This window comes from Zophobas morio, unplaced genomic scaffold (assembly GCF_036711695.1).
Source record: "Zophobas morio isolate AGI-343-1 ecotype UQ-CSIRO unplaced genomic scaffold, CSIRO_AGI_Zmor_V1 ptg000023l, whole genome shotgun sequence".
Classification (NCBI taxonomy): Eukaryota; Metazoa; Arthropoda; class Insecta; order Coleoptera; family Tenebrionidae; genus Zophobas; species Zophobas morio.
The window spans coordinates 4,041,056-4,054,344 of record NW_026972128.1 but is presented as its reverse complement, the minus strand read 5'-3'; the positions used below and the strand labels follow the sequence as shown (position 1 = coordinate 4,054,344).

Here is a 13,289-nt window from a genome sequence, read left to right as displayed (position 1 = left end):
TGGAACATGCTGCTTTTCCTGTGGTTTAACGATCTATATGTTACTGAACTGTAAGTTCTATCACGGTTTAACGGATATTAAAAAAACCTGGCTGGTAGGTTTGTTGAAGTTACGTCATATATTTTCTGGAGTAGATGAACAAATAAATTTTAATTATTGTTCTATAAGACGAAGACAATGTTGATGTATCTCCAAAATGTGATAGTTGTCAGTCAACTTAATTTTTGAGAACAACCTGTGCACATCAAGTTAGAAATAAGGGTAGTGTCCTAGTGTGATGTCCTAAATTTGAAATTTCGCTCTGAGAAAAAAAAGAACGTCGCGAAACCGCGTTGAAAAATTAAAAATAATAAAATTAGTTAATAACGTAAGCAACACCGTCGACTTTGTAGGGGTAGGGGGATTGGAATGTTACACAGGTAGATTTTTAAGAGTCCCTTGGTCACTTGTTTTTTTGTAAGTGCAGTGTAAACACGTGTTACTATGAGTACGTTTACAGCGGGCGCTTAGCCCGCAACCTAAACACCAAATTCGATCTAAGTGAGTTTAGTCCTCATGCTGTAAACGCAGACCGAGTAGTGGACTAATGGATAGGACAAACTTTGTTGGTTTGTCTATGATACGGACTAAGCTGAAGAAATGACGGTGTAAACGGAAAGGGACTGACCCAAGCGATTGGTACCTACTTTACCGACGCGGCTGCTATTTATCTATTTATGTCGTATTCGGTGTTCGCTAGTGTCGAATCGTTTGTTGTGAAATACCTTTATTTATTCATAATTAATACTGTTGTTTTAATTGCTGTTAAATAAACACCGATGACTGACGTTACTATAACCTCAATATAATCTTTAATAATACGTGGTGAGATGGCGCTTCACAAAATTTAGGCTAGGGCTAAATTCGACCTAAAAATGTGGTTGAGCAGCTTGCATTATTGCCGATATAAACGCAGACTATAAAAGAGTAGTACGTAGGTCGGATTTAGGTGAAGGTATGGGTCAGTCCACTACAAGTTTAGCACTGTAAACGTACTAATTTAGTTTATAATTTGATAAAAAGGGCATTTGTTTGAATAAAAATGAATCGCATTCGACGCCACAGTCCTCCGTAATGAGCGTAATTAGTCCAATAAAAGTTTATAAATGATTTTCTAATCTCAAGTGTGTAAAATTTTGACTGCTCCATAAATACGTATAATATTATTTGTTTTTATTGTATGTAAATTCAAAGTTAATGGTAATATTTTTAAGTGTTCATGGTTTTAATACAATTTAAAGGTAATAGTGGAAAATGTTCCTGTAAAAGACGTGGTTGCAAATTCACTTATTTGATCCATTTCGTGAGAAAGGACGTTGGAAATTATCGTTTGTTAAATTGATGCCACTCTGGACTGGGTATTTCATTTTGTATTAATCTGCTACTTTCTTACCAGCCTAATTATTCTCTCACAACTGGAATTTGAACATTTATTCTCTAATTATTATTTTGATTTTGACTGTTAATGTGTGGCTTGTTGTGTTTATTTCATATATGCTTTGTTTTATCTAATGTGTGATTTCTTTGAGTCCACTATGTATAATCTATGTACAGATTTTTTATTTAATTTTTAACTTGAATTAATGAATAATTTAACATCATGTAAATTCTTTGTTGTTTGAAATTTTTGATAGAGTATGCCGTAAGTAAATGTTGTTTGTTTCATTTTTTGTAATTTTGTAATTCAAATACTCATCCACAAAGGCATAAAATCGCGAAGCGGAACATGCGGTTTCTAGCTAACGTGAAAGTGTAGCTTGGTTAAATAGCTGGCTGTTTTGCGTAGACGGACTAGAGCGTATAATATGCGGCAGGTTTTTGGGTACAGAGATGTGGTGTGTGTTACACCGGTCAATAGAGTAAAATCATTGAGGAAGGTTGACAGACTACGACGAGAAACTTAAATTTCGTTGTGTCAGTTTAATGACGATTTCATTTTTATTTGTATGTTTAGATTTGTGATATTCAGATACATATTTGTACCGATTTGTAATATTGGATTTCACTTCTGAAAATTGCAAAGGGTTTTTGCAGCTGGGGAAATAATGGAGGAATAAACAATTTCCCCTCCGAACTTTGCATATTTTCTAATCTTGGTATTCCGCCATAACGAAAAACATCCAACGTAGGATTCCATTTTGTTGACAGTTCAAGTTGCGAATTTTTCGCGGTTTTTAAAAATTTGTACACATGTCTTATTTTGGCGGAATGTTTAGTTGTATTAGTAGTTTCAGACAGGACTTACCTGTTTGCAACCGACAAACAAGAATCAAAAGTGTTGGAGACGGGAAACCTGCATTTTCGTTTTCTGCTGTTTATTTTAAAGTGTTATTAACAATTTACAGTGAAGATTAATGCAGTGAATTTAGTGACGCTAAGTTAGAAACTATCTTTGAATTGGTAATATTTTGTCAATTTTAAATGTAGCAAATTAAAAATTGCATTTCTAAATTTGAAACTATGGGGAAAAAACGGGTTTTGAAATTCATATTTTTCTGATTTACCTCGAAAACAGTGATCCACAAGAAGGGTAGATGTTTTTGAATAAAATACCACGCGGTGAAAAATTATGAGTTGTTTAAAAACATCAGTTGGCAATTATGTTCCGTAAGAGTTGTTCTCAATGAAAGTAATACAATTTTGATTTGGATCTCCCTTTTCGAAGGCTCTTTTCCGAAAACTCTTAACTGATTTCAATTTAAGTCAGAAAAACCAAAATCCGATGCTAACTTCAGCGGCTTGTGGTATTAACTCTTATTTGATTCTCAATACTAGTTCGCTTTGTAATTTTTTACATTTGTGCTGTACAGACTTTATTATTCCAATTTTAAATTCTACAATTCTCCTAAGAATATTTTCAAAAATTTTTATCATTTTCTGAGACGTTTGATATTAATTCAGTACAAATACTGATACGTGGTGAAAATAAGTTTTCCACTATGACCAATATGACTTAAGGCACGTCATTATATCTAGACGCCATACAAAATTTCAATAAATTATGGACCTGTTTTAGAAGTTACGCTGCCATCTTCTGGAACTAAAATCGGAATAGAATATTTACTTTTATTTTATTCATGAATTATAACACGTTGATTTTTTTATCAATTTAGAGACACAACCAATATAAATGCATCACCTGCAACGAATGCTACGCGTCCAGACTTAAAGCCATCAAACACAAACAACAAGGTCACCAAGTAGAAGGCCTAAACCCTCGCTTCATATGCCCCCACTGCCCTATAGCCTTCCACAGAGAAAGTCGCTTCCACATCCACATGAGAAAACACACAGGTAATCGTTGATACCCTGTAACACCTTTTTAATAATAATAATTATTATTATAGAAGAAAACAGAACCGTAAATTGCAAATACTGCAAGAAAACTTTCAACTCTCCTTACGCCTACTACAAGCACTGCATCACCATCAACCACGAGAAATTCAGCCCAGAAATCAACGATATTGCTTGCAACAAGTGCGGCAAACACTTTGCCAAACGCTACGACTTGCGACAGCACATGTATCGCGTCCACAATATATCGAAACAATTTGTTTCTTGCCAGCACTGCGATTATAAAACTGTGCATAAGTGTAACATGGATCGACACGTAGCTCTGCATTTTCGTAAGGAAAATCAATACACGTGTGAGTATTGCGGAAAGAGTTGCGATAGTATTGCGAGTTTGAACGACCACATCACATATAACCACATACAGGTAATGTTAACTTAGAAAAAAAATGTGTTTTATATAGTTGTTATTTTAGACCAAACAATTCAAGTGCGATAAATGTGATAAAGCGTTTAAAAGAAATTCTGAGTTGGTGAGACACCAGGATAGCCACTCTGATGAAAGACCTCACGTTTGTACTTTATGCGGTAAGAGCTACAAGAGGCTGAACCATTTGAAACGACACGAACAGCAAGCACACCAGATTGTTAAGGAAACACGAAGAATTAAGAAAGTGGTGACGGAACCGGAAAGCTCGACTTCTGAAAGTGGTGTAGATCAGGTCTCAAACACTAAAGTTGTATTGTTGCAGCCGCATGAGCAAATGTTAAACTTTTCGGGAGTTCTTGAGATAAATGGAAGTGAGGCTATTAGTGAACATTTTGGTTATTTTTTGGCGGATAGGGGTTGGAATCTTGATAATGAGGATTTGAATAAGGTTTACAGCGATGTTTCTTTAAATTACGGTAATCACAATCTGTGTGGAAGTGAAGGTCAAGAAGACGGAATGACAAACATTATAAACAATGGAAATATTGCAGGACAATGATGATGGTGTGTTTGTTAGGTCAAATGAACGATATACAGGGTGTTTTGATAGAAATGAAATAGGTTATATAAAAATGTAGTTGTATTTTTTTTGTTATTATTATGTTACAAGACGAATGTATTTTAAGTCAAGTTTTTTTTATTAAACATGTTCTTGTATTTATTATTGAAAATAAGTTTAGTTTTTAAGCTTTTTCAATTAATTATATAATTTAGTCTGCGTATTTTATACGTTTGTAATAATGGTGAAAAGAAAAAAATACGCAACTATTCCACTATGTCGGCAAAATTGTAGTGGTTATGTTAAGTTTTTGACAGTGTCAAGGTTGTTATTATTATTTTTTAGTAGAGAATGAACGACAATACTTTTCTAATGTCTGACTTAATTTTATCAAAGACAGTGAACAATAAATCTTTGAGGATCAATGATTTTTATTTAATATTTCTTGCTCTGACTCACAATTCGTATCATTTTTTAAAATTATTATCTGTGTAGGAAATAAATCACGTAACAAAGAATATAAAAAAACTAACATTTCCTTACTGCGAACACGGTAACTCGCTAATTAGAGGTTATCTGTTCGTACCTTTCAAAAACTTGATGACGTCATTTCAAAATTTTTCAAAATAAATAATTTTTTGGCCCGATTTAGCGAGTGTTTAAAAAGATCTTGTGTCTAACTCCAACAAATTCAGTGACTGCCCTTCAGAACTAATAAATTTTCGCGTCAGATGAATTTAAGTTATTATTAGAGAGCGGATTTCTGTCGGGCTAGACAAGGCCAAACTCGGTACGGCTCGTACGGGATGGGAATTCATTGCAGTTACCGGCTGCACTTCGTTTATTTGAGATTAGAATAACGCTGCTTCGTTGCACTCTGCTGTTAATTCCAGTTCTCATTTAGTTAGCCGTTTGATTAATAAATCGTTAATTGTATTTATGGAATCAAGTGACAATTAAATTCAGTGATTACCTATCACCCGCTACTGAGTCCCGGCGATGCAGCGCGTCCCCACTAAAATCGTGACGTAGCCCGACAGAAATCCGCTGTCTAGTTATTATTGGTGTTAATTCGTACCTAATGCTGACATATTTCGACAATTGGAAACTGGATTACTTTTGATGGAGTGATAAATGTATCATATTTGGTTGATAAGAGTTAATAAGTTACGTTTCATTGTTCTAAACAGTAATTTGTGACCCTCTAGGTCAACGGTTTGAATTGAAACTTGAAAACTGATCAGATAATGCAGATTTCATCTATCAAACCGTGGACCTTGTAGTTGATTTTTGTCACTGATACAGAAGTTAGTTTCAAATTTAAATCTGGAACTTACCTAAGTAGACTGCATTTATTTTACGGTGGGCCACTGAAGTAGTGAATTCGTCCTATATGAAGCAAATTATATATAATTATAAAAAAAGAAAAATCGACTCCAAATCTAAATCACAAGCTAACTTCAGTACGGTTGAGATGAGTGTAATAGCAGTTTTTAATAGTTAATATAAGGTCAACGATGTTATAGCACGGTTTTATAACATTCTTACAACGAGGTAACAATATTTCCCTCTTTTCACAATCATACAACACTATTATAATATTATATAGGTATATTAAACACACCATTTTACCGTTAGGTATATTACAAATCGCTTAAAAAATATATTTTACTATTTTTGGAGTTAAGATTTTATAACAACAGCGTGTCCATGGTAGAAGGAGACATGGTATAGGCATACGCATCAGGTGTGACGTCAAGTGGGGTGAAATTAGCGCGAAATTTAAAATACAATTCGTTATCCGACAACTAATTGACGTATTGGACAGAGCAATGACAACTCAAGCTGAAATTCCCTAGACTTCCCTAGCGAAGCTCACGAGAGTCACAAGGTCGTTGATGCCACCTAACGTCACAAATGGATGCGCAGACCATTTTTAAATTGGTACATCGGATGCCTATACCATGTCTCCTTCTACCATGGTGTAAGCTACGGGCCTGACCTAGATTTAAACTTGAAGAGCTATCCTTTTAATTGTAAATTGGACGGCACTTAATTAAACAGTGGAACTTGACAACTGTCGCACCCCGCGTGTCCATCTCACTTGAGGTTATGTTTCATTTCCATTGCATTGATTGGTTGACGAACACGAACTTGTATAGATGGAACCGTTCAAAATTATCAAAAATTACCACTCCTTTGATAATTACCACATTATTGTAGTTTAATTTGTATAATGACATCATTTGAACATTATTCTCATAACAATTATATTTCAAATATACATAAAATAATTCTTGATCACAAAGTTTCTAGAGCGAGGCGCCCACTTGTCTAAAAATCCATAGCTTTTGCATTTAATTTTGTCTGTGTCAATTTAAATAGTAATTTGGCACATTTGTTGTCTCATAGTTATAATACGCAAACATCTTTTTCACCTTTCGTGTTTAATTATTAGAGTAAAAAAGAAAACAAAAATAAACCTGGCTCCACTCCTGTTTAAAAAAACTAAAAGTACCCCAGTGCTGCCAACCGCGCGCACTGAAATTCCCCGCCTCGAAATCCCGCAACCTGCATTATAACCTTGGCGCTGAACAGCGATGGTCAAGTAGAATCATTCTGTATAAAAAGTCTCGTCAACGTCGCGATAGTGGTCGGGTATTGTGTTTTGATTACAGTGCGAGCTCAAAATAATGCATACAACAATATAAAGCATGATAAACGCGGCGTTCCATTGTGCAAAGTCCCTCTCTGCATTGTTCACCGAATTTAATTGGTCTTATTGGATTTAACAAGGTATGCCAAAAGTTGCTCATTTACTAATTTTGTTGTATGAGGTAATCTCCACCGCCACCACTCTGCCAATATTAACACCTGTTAACACCTTTCCTCGAAGAAATTTCTTGTTTTCGTCGAGATCCTGCGGCCGAATTGCTTGATTGAAAAATCGTTAGCAGTTAACCTAAATTTTAATTTGATACCTGCAAGATTCAAAGGGGTGGATGTGCATTCGTGTGGGGAATTGCGTAATGCTTTTGGCAATAAGCGATTTTTGCGGAATCCTCGAGCCAAATTAACAGGTTAGTTTAATTTAACTCTTCAAGGTAGCCCCCTTTCGGCCGTAAATAAATATTGTGGGTTAAAGTTCGCTGTGGTGATTTGAGCACTGTTTTGACAATACCGCATGAATCATCTTTGTTCTTTACTCATTTATTTTTATCGCTGCATCAGATCAAGATACTGGACTTTTAAAAACAAGAATTATTTTTTATTTACTTTCGGATTAATTAAAGGTGTGAAATCCTAATATGTTGCAGTGGAAGTTCGCTTTTTATAAGTGTTAAGTGGGTCTTTTAAAACACTACCACTTGTCACACTTAATTTACACAATTTATTACGAGTACGTAAAGTGTGACGTTTATGGATAAGATAATTTACGAAATAGAGGGGAAGGAGATGGAGTGATAGGAAGTTCGGGGAGAGTTCGAAAAGTTTGCCGCCGAACGACCGGTCTTTGGGGTTTCTTTGAGTTATTCGTTTTGTTCGGCTTTATGCATGCATATTTATGTTTCAAAGAGTGTTTGCTTTGTTCGGGAATTATTCCACTTTTGTCTTATTTACTTTTCGTTTTGTTTGGGTGTTTAATTTGGACGCTGTATGCCAAGGGCTTTATATAAGGGACAACGATGGTATCTTTGCGAGAAGTTTGATGAAAATGATACAGCAAAGCATACAGCCTGTTCCATCTGAACTGATGGGTTAGTACCGCAAAAAATGCATTGTATGTTACAAAGTATTATTGTTGAGAAATACGTTGCTAAAATTCCAGTTTAAATCTTCTGGGAATTCTCCTCCTAGATAAATCTTCTATTTGTGATCGAAAATGTAATCATTCCAACCAATTTCCGCAGATACGGTAGTTGAGGCCATTTTTGATAAACCTTCAACACGAATTTACTCGAAATTTTGTTATGTAATCAACTGTATATTTTGTATTCTAAAAGACGTCGGAACCTTGTCTTCACTTCCGGTGAAATCTATGCTTCGATCAGTTTTATGATGTTCCTAAATCAGTAACGGAACAATTACTTTGTAAAGGTAGATTATCATTTTAAATGACTTTTTTGGGAAAGTAACGCAAAATTAGTTTGTTACTAGAAACATTATTTTTATTATAACTTATAAGGTGATTATAAAAAATCATCATGTCATGATTCATGATTGTGACTACTTGTTGTCACCTGTCATAAATGTCAATCATAATCTAACTTCCTTAAGCTTTTTTAGTGGGTTTGCCACCTGATACGTAGCAGCCAATCATCCCAGCTCGGACGATAGATTGCTACCTAACTCATGGAAGTGGCAAATTCGTACAAAAAATATAGTGACAGTTATAATCACTGTGTATATTATATTCAACTTCAAAATTTAATAACGGCTGACTCTTAAAATTATGTTTTTTACTTCCCGAGCGTAAGCAAAGGAAGTATTGTAATCGAGTCCGTCGGCCGACTCTCTACTTTTGCATTTTCTTGACCTGACATGACCCCTAGAGGACGAAGAAATAGGTCTCCCGTTTCCGTCTGTCTGTCCGTCTTGTCCGATTGATGTGAAATTTTGTATTTATATTAGGTATATCATGTAGATGGTAAAACGCTCACCAAAATTTGTCTAATCACCCCCCCCAACAAATCTGATGACGTCACTTCAAAATTGTACATAATAATTGGGTTAAATTGTATAAACTAACACATAGTAGTTTATGACTCCGAATAGAGTTTTTACCCGAAACGTCCAGATTTTTTGAAAAAAAAAAAAAAATCAAAATTATGAAAAATTTTGCAATTTAATTTGGAATCTGCAATACCGAATGCTTTGAAATCTTGCAGATGATTTACAGTTATGATAAGCATGATAAATTTATATTCAAAATATATTTACTTATCCCTTCCAAAAAATTGATGACGTCAGCTCAAAAGTTTGCCGAATAAATCCTACCTAAAATGTATAAAATATGATGAGTCTGTACTTGTGATTTATCTTTCCATTCATATTTTTTGGATTTGCATATACAGGGTGAGTCAAAAAAATGAATGAATGCGTGAATTTATTTTATTGATTAAATCAGAAACTACTAAACTAAATGCTTTGCTCATCCCCCCTAAAAAATTGATGACGTCACTCCAAAATGTTGCTGAATAAATCCTATCTAAAATGTACAAAATACGATGAGGCTGAACTTGTGATTTATCATTCCATTAATATTTTTGGGATTTGCGTATACAGCGTGACTAAAAAAAATTGTATTTCAGGAGCGAGGGAAGTTCTGTCGAAACAACTTTCGATCAATTTTTTTTAGGATGTGATCTCCTTATTTCAAAAATGCCCTAGTTTATGAACATGGTAAGGGCCACAGTGTGTAACTGTAAATACTTAATTTTTACTTCCTGAGCGTAAGCCAAGGAAGTATTGTTGTTATAGGGTCTAGTCGGCAAATGGCTACTTTTATGTTTTCTCGATTCATGACTCTTAGAATATGAAAAAAATGGGTCTACCATTTGTCTGTCTGTCTGTTTGTTTGTTTGTCTGTCTGTCTGTCTGTCTGTCTGTCGGTCTGTCCGTCCGTCCGTCCGTCCGTCCGTCCGTCCGTCCGTCCGTCCGTCCGTCCAATCGAAACTATCGGACAAATTGTTGTCGATGCATTTAGAAATATTGTGCAGATGGTAAAACACTAATCAAAATTTGTCTCATTTTTCTAATCAACAAATTGATAACGCAACAGGAACGTTTTGCATGGTAAATGCCATTTAAATTTTATAAATGAACATACAGTTCTATCACTTGAACAATATGTAATAAAATTTTATTGGTATTTCAAAGTTAACCATGAAGGTTGGACACATCTCCGGGTTAGACCCATAATACCATAAATCACAAATTCAATGCAACCCTGGATGTTCCTAGCCCACTATACACTGGCGGCACGCTCCTTTCATCATTATCCCCCTGCATTGTCCGATAATCCCTCAAAGTAGCGGTTGTAAAATTGTGGTTTATGAATCTCCTTGGATTGTTTACTTTGCGTATCCAGATTTTCGAAAAAAATGCATGTTGTATTATAAGATGTAATTACAGTGTGAAAAGAAAGCAGAGTAATGGTCGATTATAGTTTCCCCAGTTCTATTCGGTTTTATAATAGTACCCCATTGTGTAAAAGTGAATTTCCTTAACAATAAATCACTACTGGCGGTGATGGGACAGTCATAAATAAGGATTTGACCATGTCGTTAAAGTTGTTACAGTACAACAAACCTCATTTGACATACACCTGTTAAAACTTTTATGACTTAAGCGGCTTAAGCCAAAGCACCCTTATAAGTGAAACTGGCTATTGCAAGCTTTCTGGACCCGAACCGCAAGATTATTACTATCCGTTGTTGGCATAATGTAGCTGTGAACTGAGTTAAGTAGTACAATAACCAGTTTGACTTATAAGGGTGGTTTGGCTTAAGCCGCTTAAGTCATAAAGGTTTTAACAGGTGTATGTCAAATGAGGTTATTTTATAATGGTAACAGCATGGTTAAATCCCTGCTTATGACTGTCTCATACCGTCAGTAGTAATCTATTGTTAAGGAAGCTAACTTTTACACATCATAAAACCAAATTAGAAGTGGGGAAACTGCAGCTCAGTTGGTCGCGTCGTGCTAATAATACCAAGGTCGCGGGTTCGATTTCCTCATGGCAACTTTGTTTCTTACACTGTTTACGGGTTTTCAATTTTTATCTGTCTCTTGGTCGAAGATTTTTTGAACGAAATAGTGTACTATTTAGAAATGCTAAGTATGTATGTTTAAAATTTACGAAAATGACAAAATTCTACTTAAAATTTGTCAGAGTGTTCCCTTCAAAGATTTAATAACTCAACTCAAAACGTGTTTAAGTAACACTGTTCTTTCATGGTCGTTTCATAAATCACCCCTAGTTTTAACTTTGGGTAGATGAGTTGTCTTAAAAATATTGTACAATGAAAGTTTGCAATTTATCATTTGACATACTCCTAAACCTTTATTGAAAAGCTGCTCGTGTCTTCAATGATAATGATGATTTTGGAATTAATCTGCAGGGTATTTTAAAACAATGTTTATATTTATATTCACATCATATGTATGTTTCATTCATTATTAGAAACATTATTCTTCATGTGGTGTACAATTTTGTAGTTTTTTTTTTTTTTTTTGAAATAATTATGGTTCGTTTAAAAACTGTTAAACTTTGTTGATACATTTTCACATAAAATAGTCAGTGAAATGTTTACGAAATACATACATATAAAAGGTTAATTGACTTTAATATTCGAGAGTAATTGACTCGTTGTTTACAGCTTTGAAATGAAATAATTATCACCTGACCGTAATTAAATTATTACTTGAAAGTTTTATTACAGTGTATACAATATTAAATTTAAAGATAGACAAAATAAAGTTTTAATTTTATTTTCAAAATACGGAAGACAGAAATTTACATAAATACAAAATTGTAAACAGTAGTAATCAGAATGAGTGCAAATTTATTTTTTATTTATATTTAGATGGGTTTTTTCATGTTACTAACTGTATGAGTCTTTGGCAGTTGTCATCATTTGCTAATTCAGTAATATCAAGTGTAGGTGCTTCAGTCAAGGCCAACTTCGATTGATAATATTTTCAGTGGTGTGACATAATGTGTACCTTTGAATGTTCTGCAAAATTTGGGTGTAATCGTTAAATAGGTACATTGATTTTTGCTGAGAGATAATGGAATAAATTTTCCTACGAATTTCTTACATATTACATATTAGATATATTTTGCAGGACACGTCTATTCGAAAATATGAGCATACTTGTTTCTTGTGTGTTTTTTTTAATTCGAAAAAGTCACTGTATTTCCAGCATAAATATCCATCTAATCTCACTGTTGGACGAATCGGGAAACTCAAAAATAATTTTGTTTTACAGATGTATTTTCTATGTGTGTATATTTGTGAAACTCCACACTTGGCCAAGCCCAGTTCAAACATTGGTGTTTTACGATTTGTAACTGTTTTCGTTTCACCAGAAATAGAAGTTTTTTAATGGTGGCTTATCTTTTATGGGTCTTTTTGTGCAATATAGATATTTTTGGTTTCTTAAAGTCCAAATATTTTTTTATCGAAATTATATTCGTATTTAATAACAATTTAATAATCTCAAGATTATCATTAGCTTTATGTTTTTATGTACTTGGTTTGAGAAAATTGTTTTCATGATTGTTTGTCTTTTTTAGACGTTATTTTTTATGGTTATGATTTTAACGAGATTTAGCCAACACATCACGCACATTTTAATTAATAAAATGTATGCTTTTAGTACACACTGGTTTATTTTTATAAAAAAAGATGAATCAACAAATTACAAATTACGACAATTTTTTCAACATGACAGTGTTTTTTTCGTAACTCTTGAACTAAGCGACACGGTTAATTTAGTCGGTAATTTACAATGCACTGGTGGCAACGCACATTGTTATTTCATATTTATTTCTAAATTTAGAAGCAAAGTATGCACATTATCATTAATCCCACACAGTCTGTCGTGGCGTTTCAAAGCCCCCGAAAAATAATTTAGAAGATCATGAATAAAACCAAAAGGATAATTTCAGATGTACGACACACGCAATTAATCTATACAACAGTGTGGCAAATTTTTATAAAATAAATTGTTGTGTGGGCTTAAAAACATTTTCAAATAAAACGACTCGGTACGAATTCCTTGAAAATTAATAACCTCAGTTTGCGAACTGTGTTTTTATGATTTTTATAATTCCAGTTTGCGTTATTAAAAGCGAGCAATTCGATCTGGACGTTGAAATGTTTTAAATTGAATGAAATTGATATTGATTGCTGTTTCGGAAACAGCAAGTCCGAGCGATAATTATTCGTGTTATTATTTGCA

At 34.0% G+C, this 13,289-nt stretch overlaps 2 protein-coding genes across 3 annotated transcripts in view; both read left to right on the top strand.

The window, feature by feature from the left end:
* The window catches only part of LOC135133884 (zinc finger protein 260-like), a 62,506-nt gene extending 57,762 nt beyond the window's left edge, over positions 1–4,744 (top strand). For both annotated transcript variants that reach the window (XM_064062411.1, XM_064062412.1), the window contains exons 6-8: positions 3,153–3,333; positions 3,387–3,757; positions 3,807–4,744. In XM_064062411.1, coding sequence (XP_063918481.1) covers positions 3,153–3,333; positions 3,387–3,757; positions 3,807–4,319 — 1,065 coding nt within the window. In that variant the 3' untranslated portion in view covers positions 4,320–4,744. The remainder of the gene's footprint in view (positions 1–3,152; positions 3,334–3,386; positions 3,758–3,806) is intronic.
* A 2,169-nt stretch (positions 4,745–6,913) lies between these two features.
* Positions 6,914–13,289, top strand: part of LOC135133947 (oxysterol-binding protein-related protein 6-like) — a 50,150-nt gene continuing 43,774 nt past the window's right edge. Inside the window, exon 1 of the mRNA XM_064062512.1 lies at positions 6,914–7,115. The gene's annotated coding sequence lies outside the window, so the exon portion shown is untranslated. The remainder of the gene's footprint in view (positions 7,116–13,289) is intronic.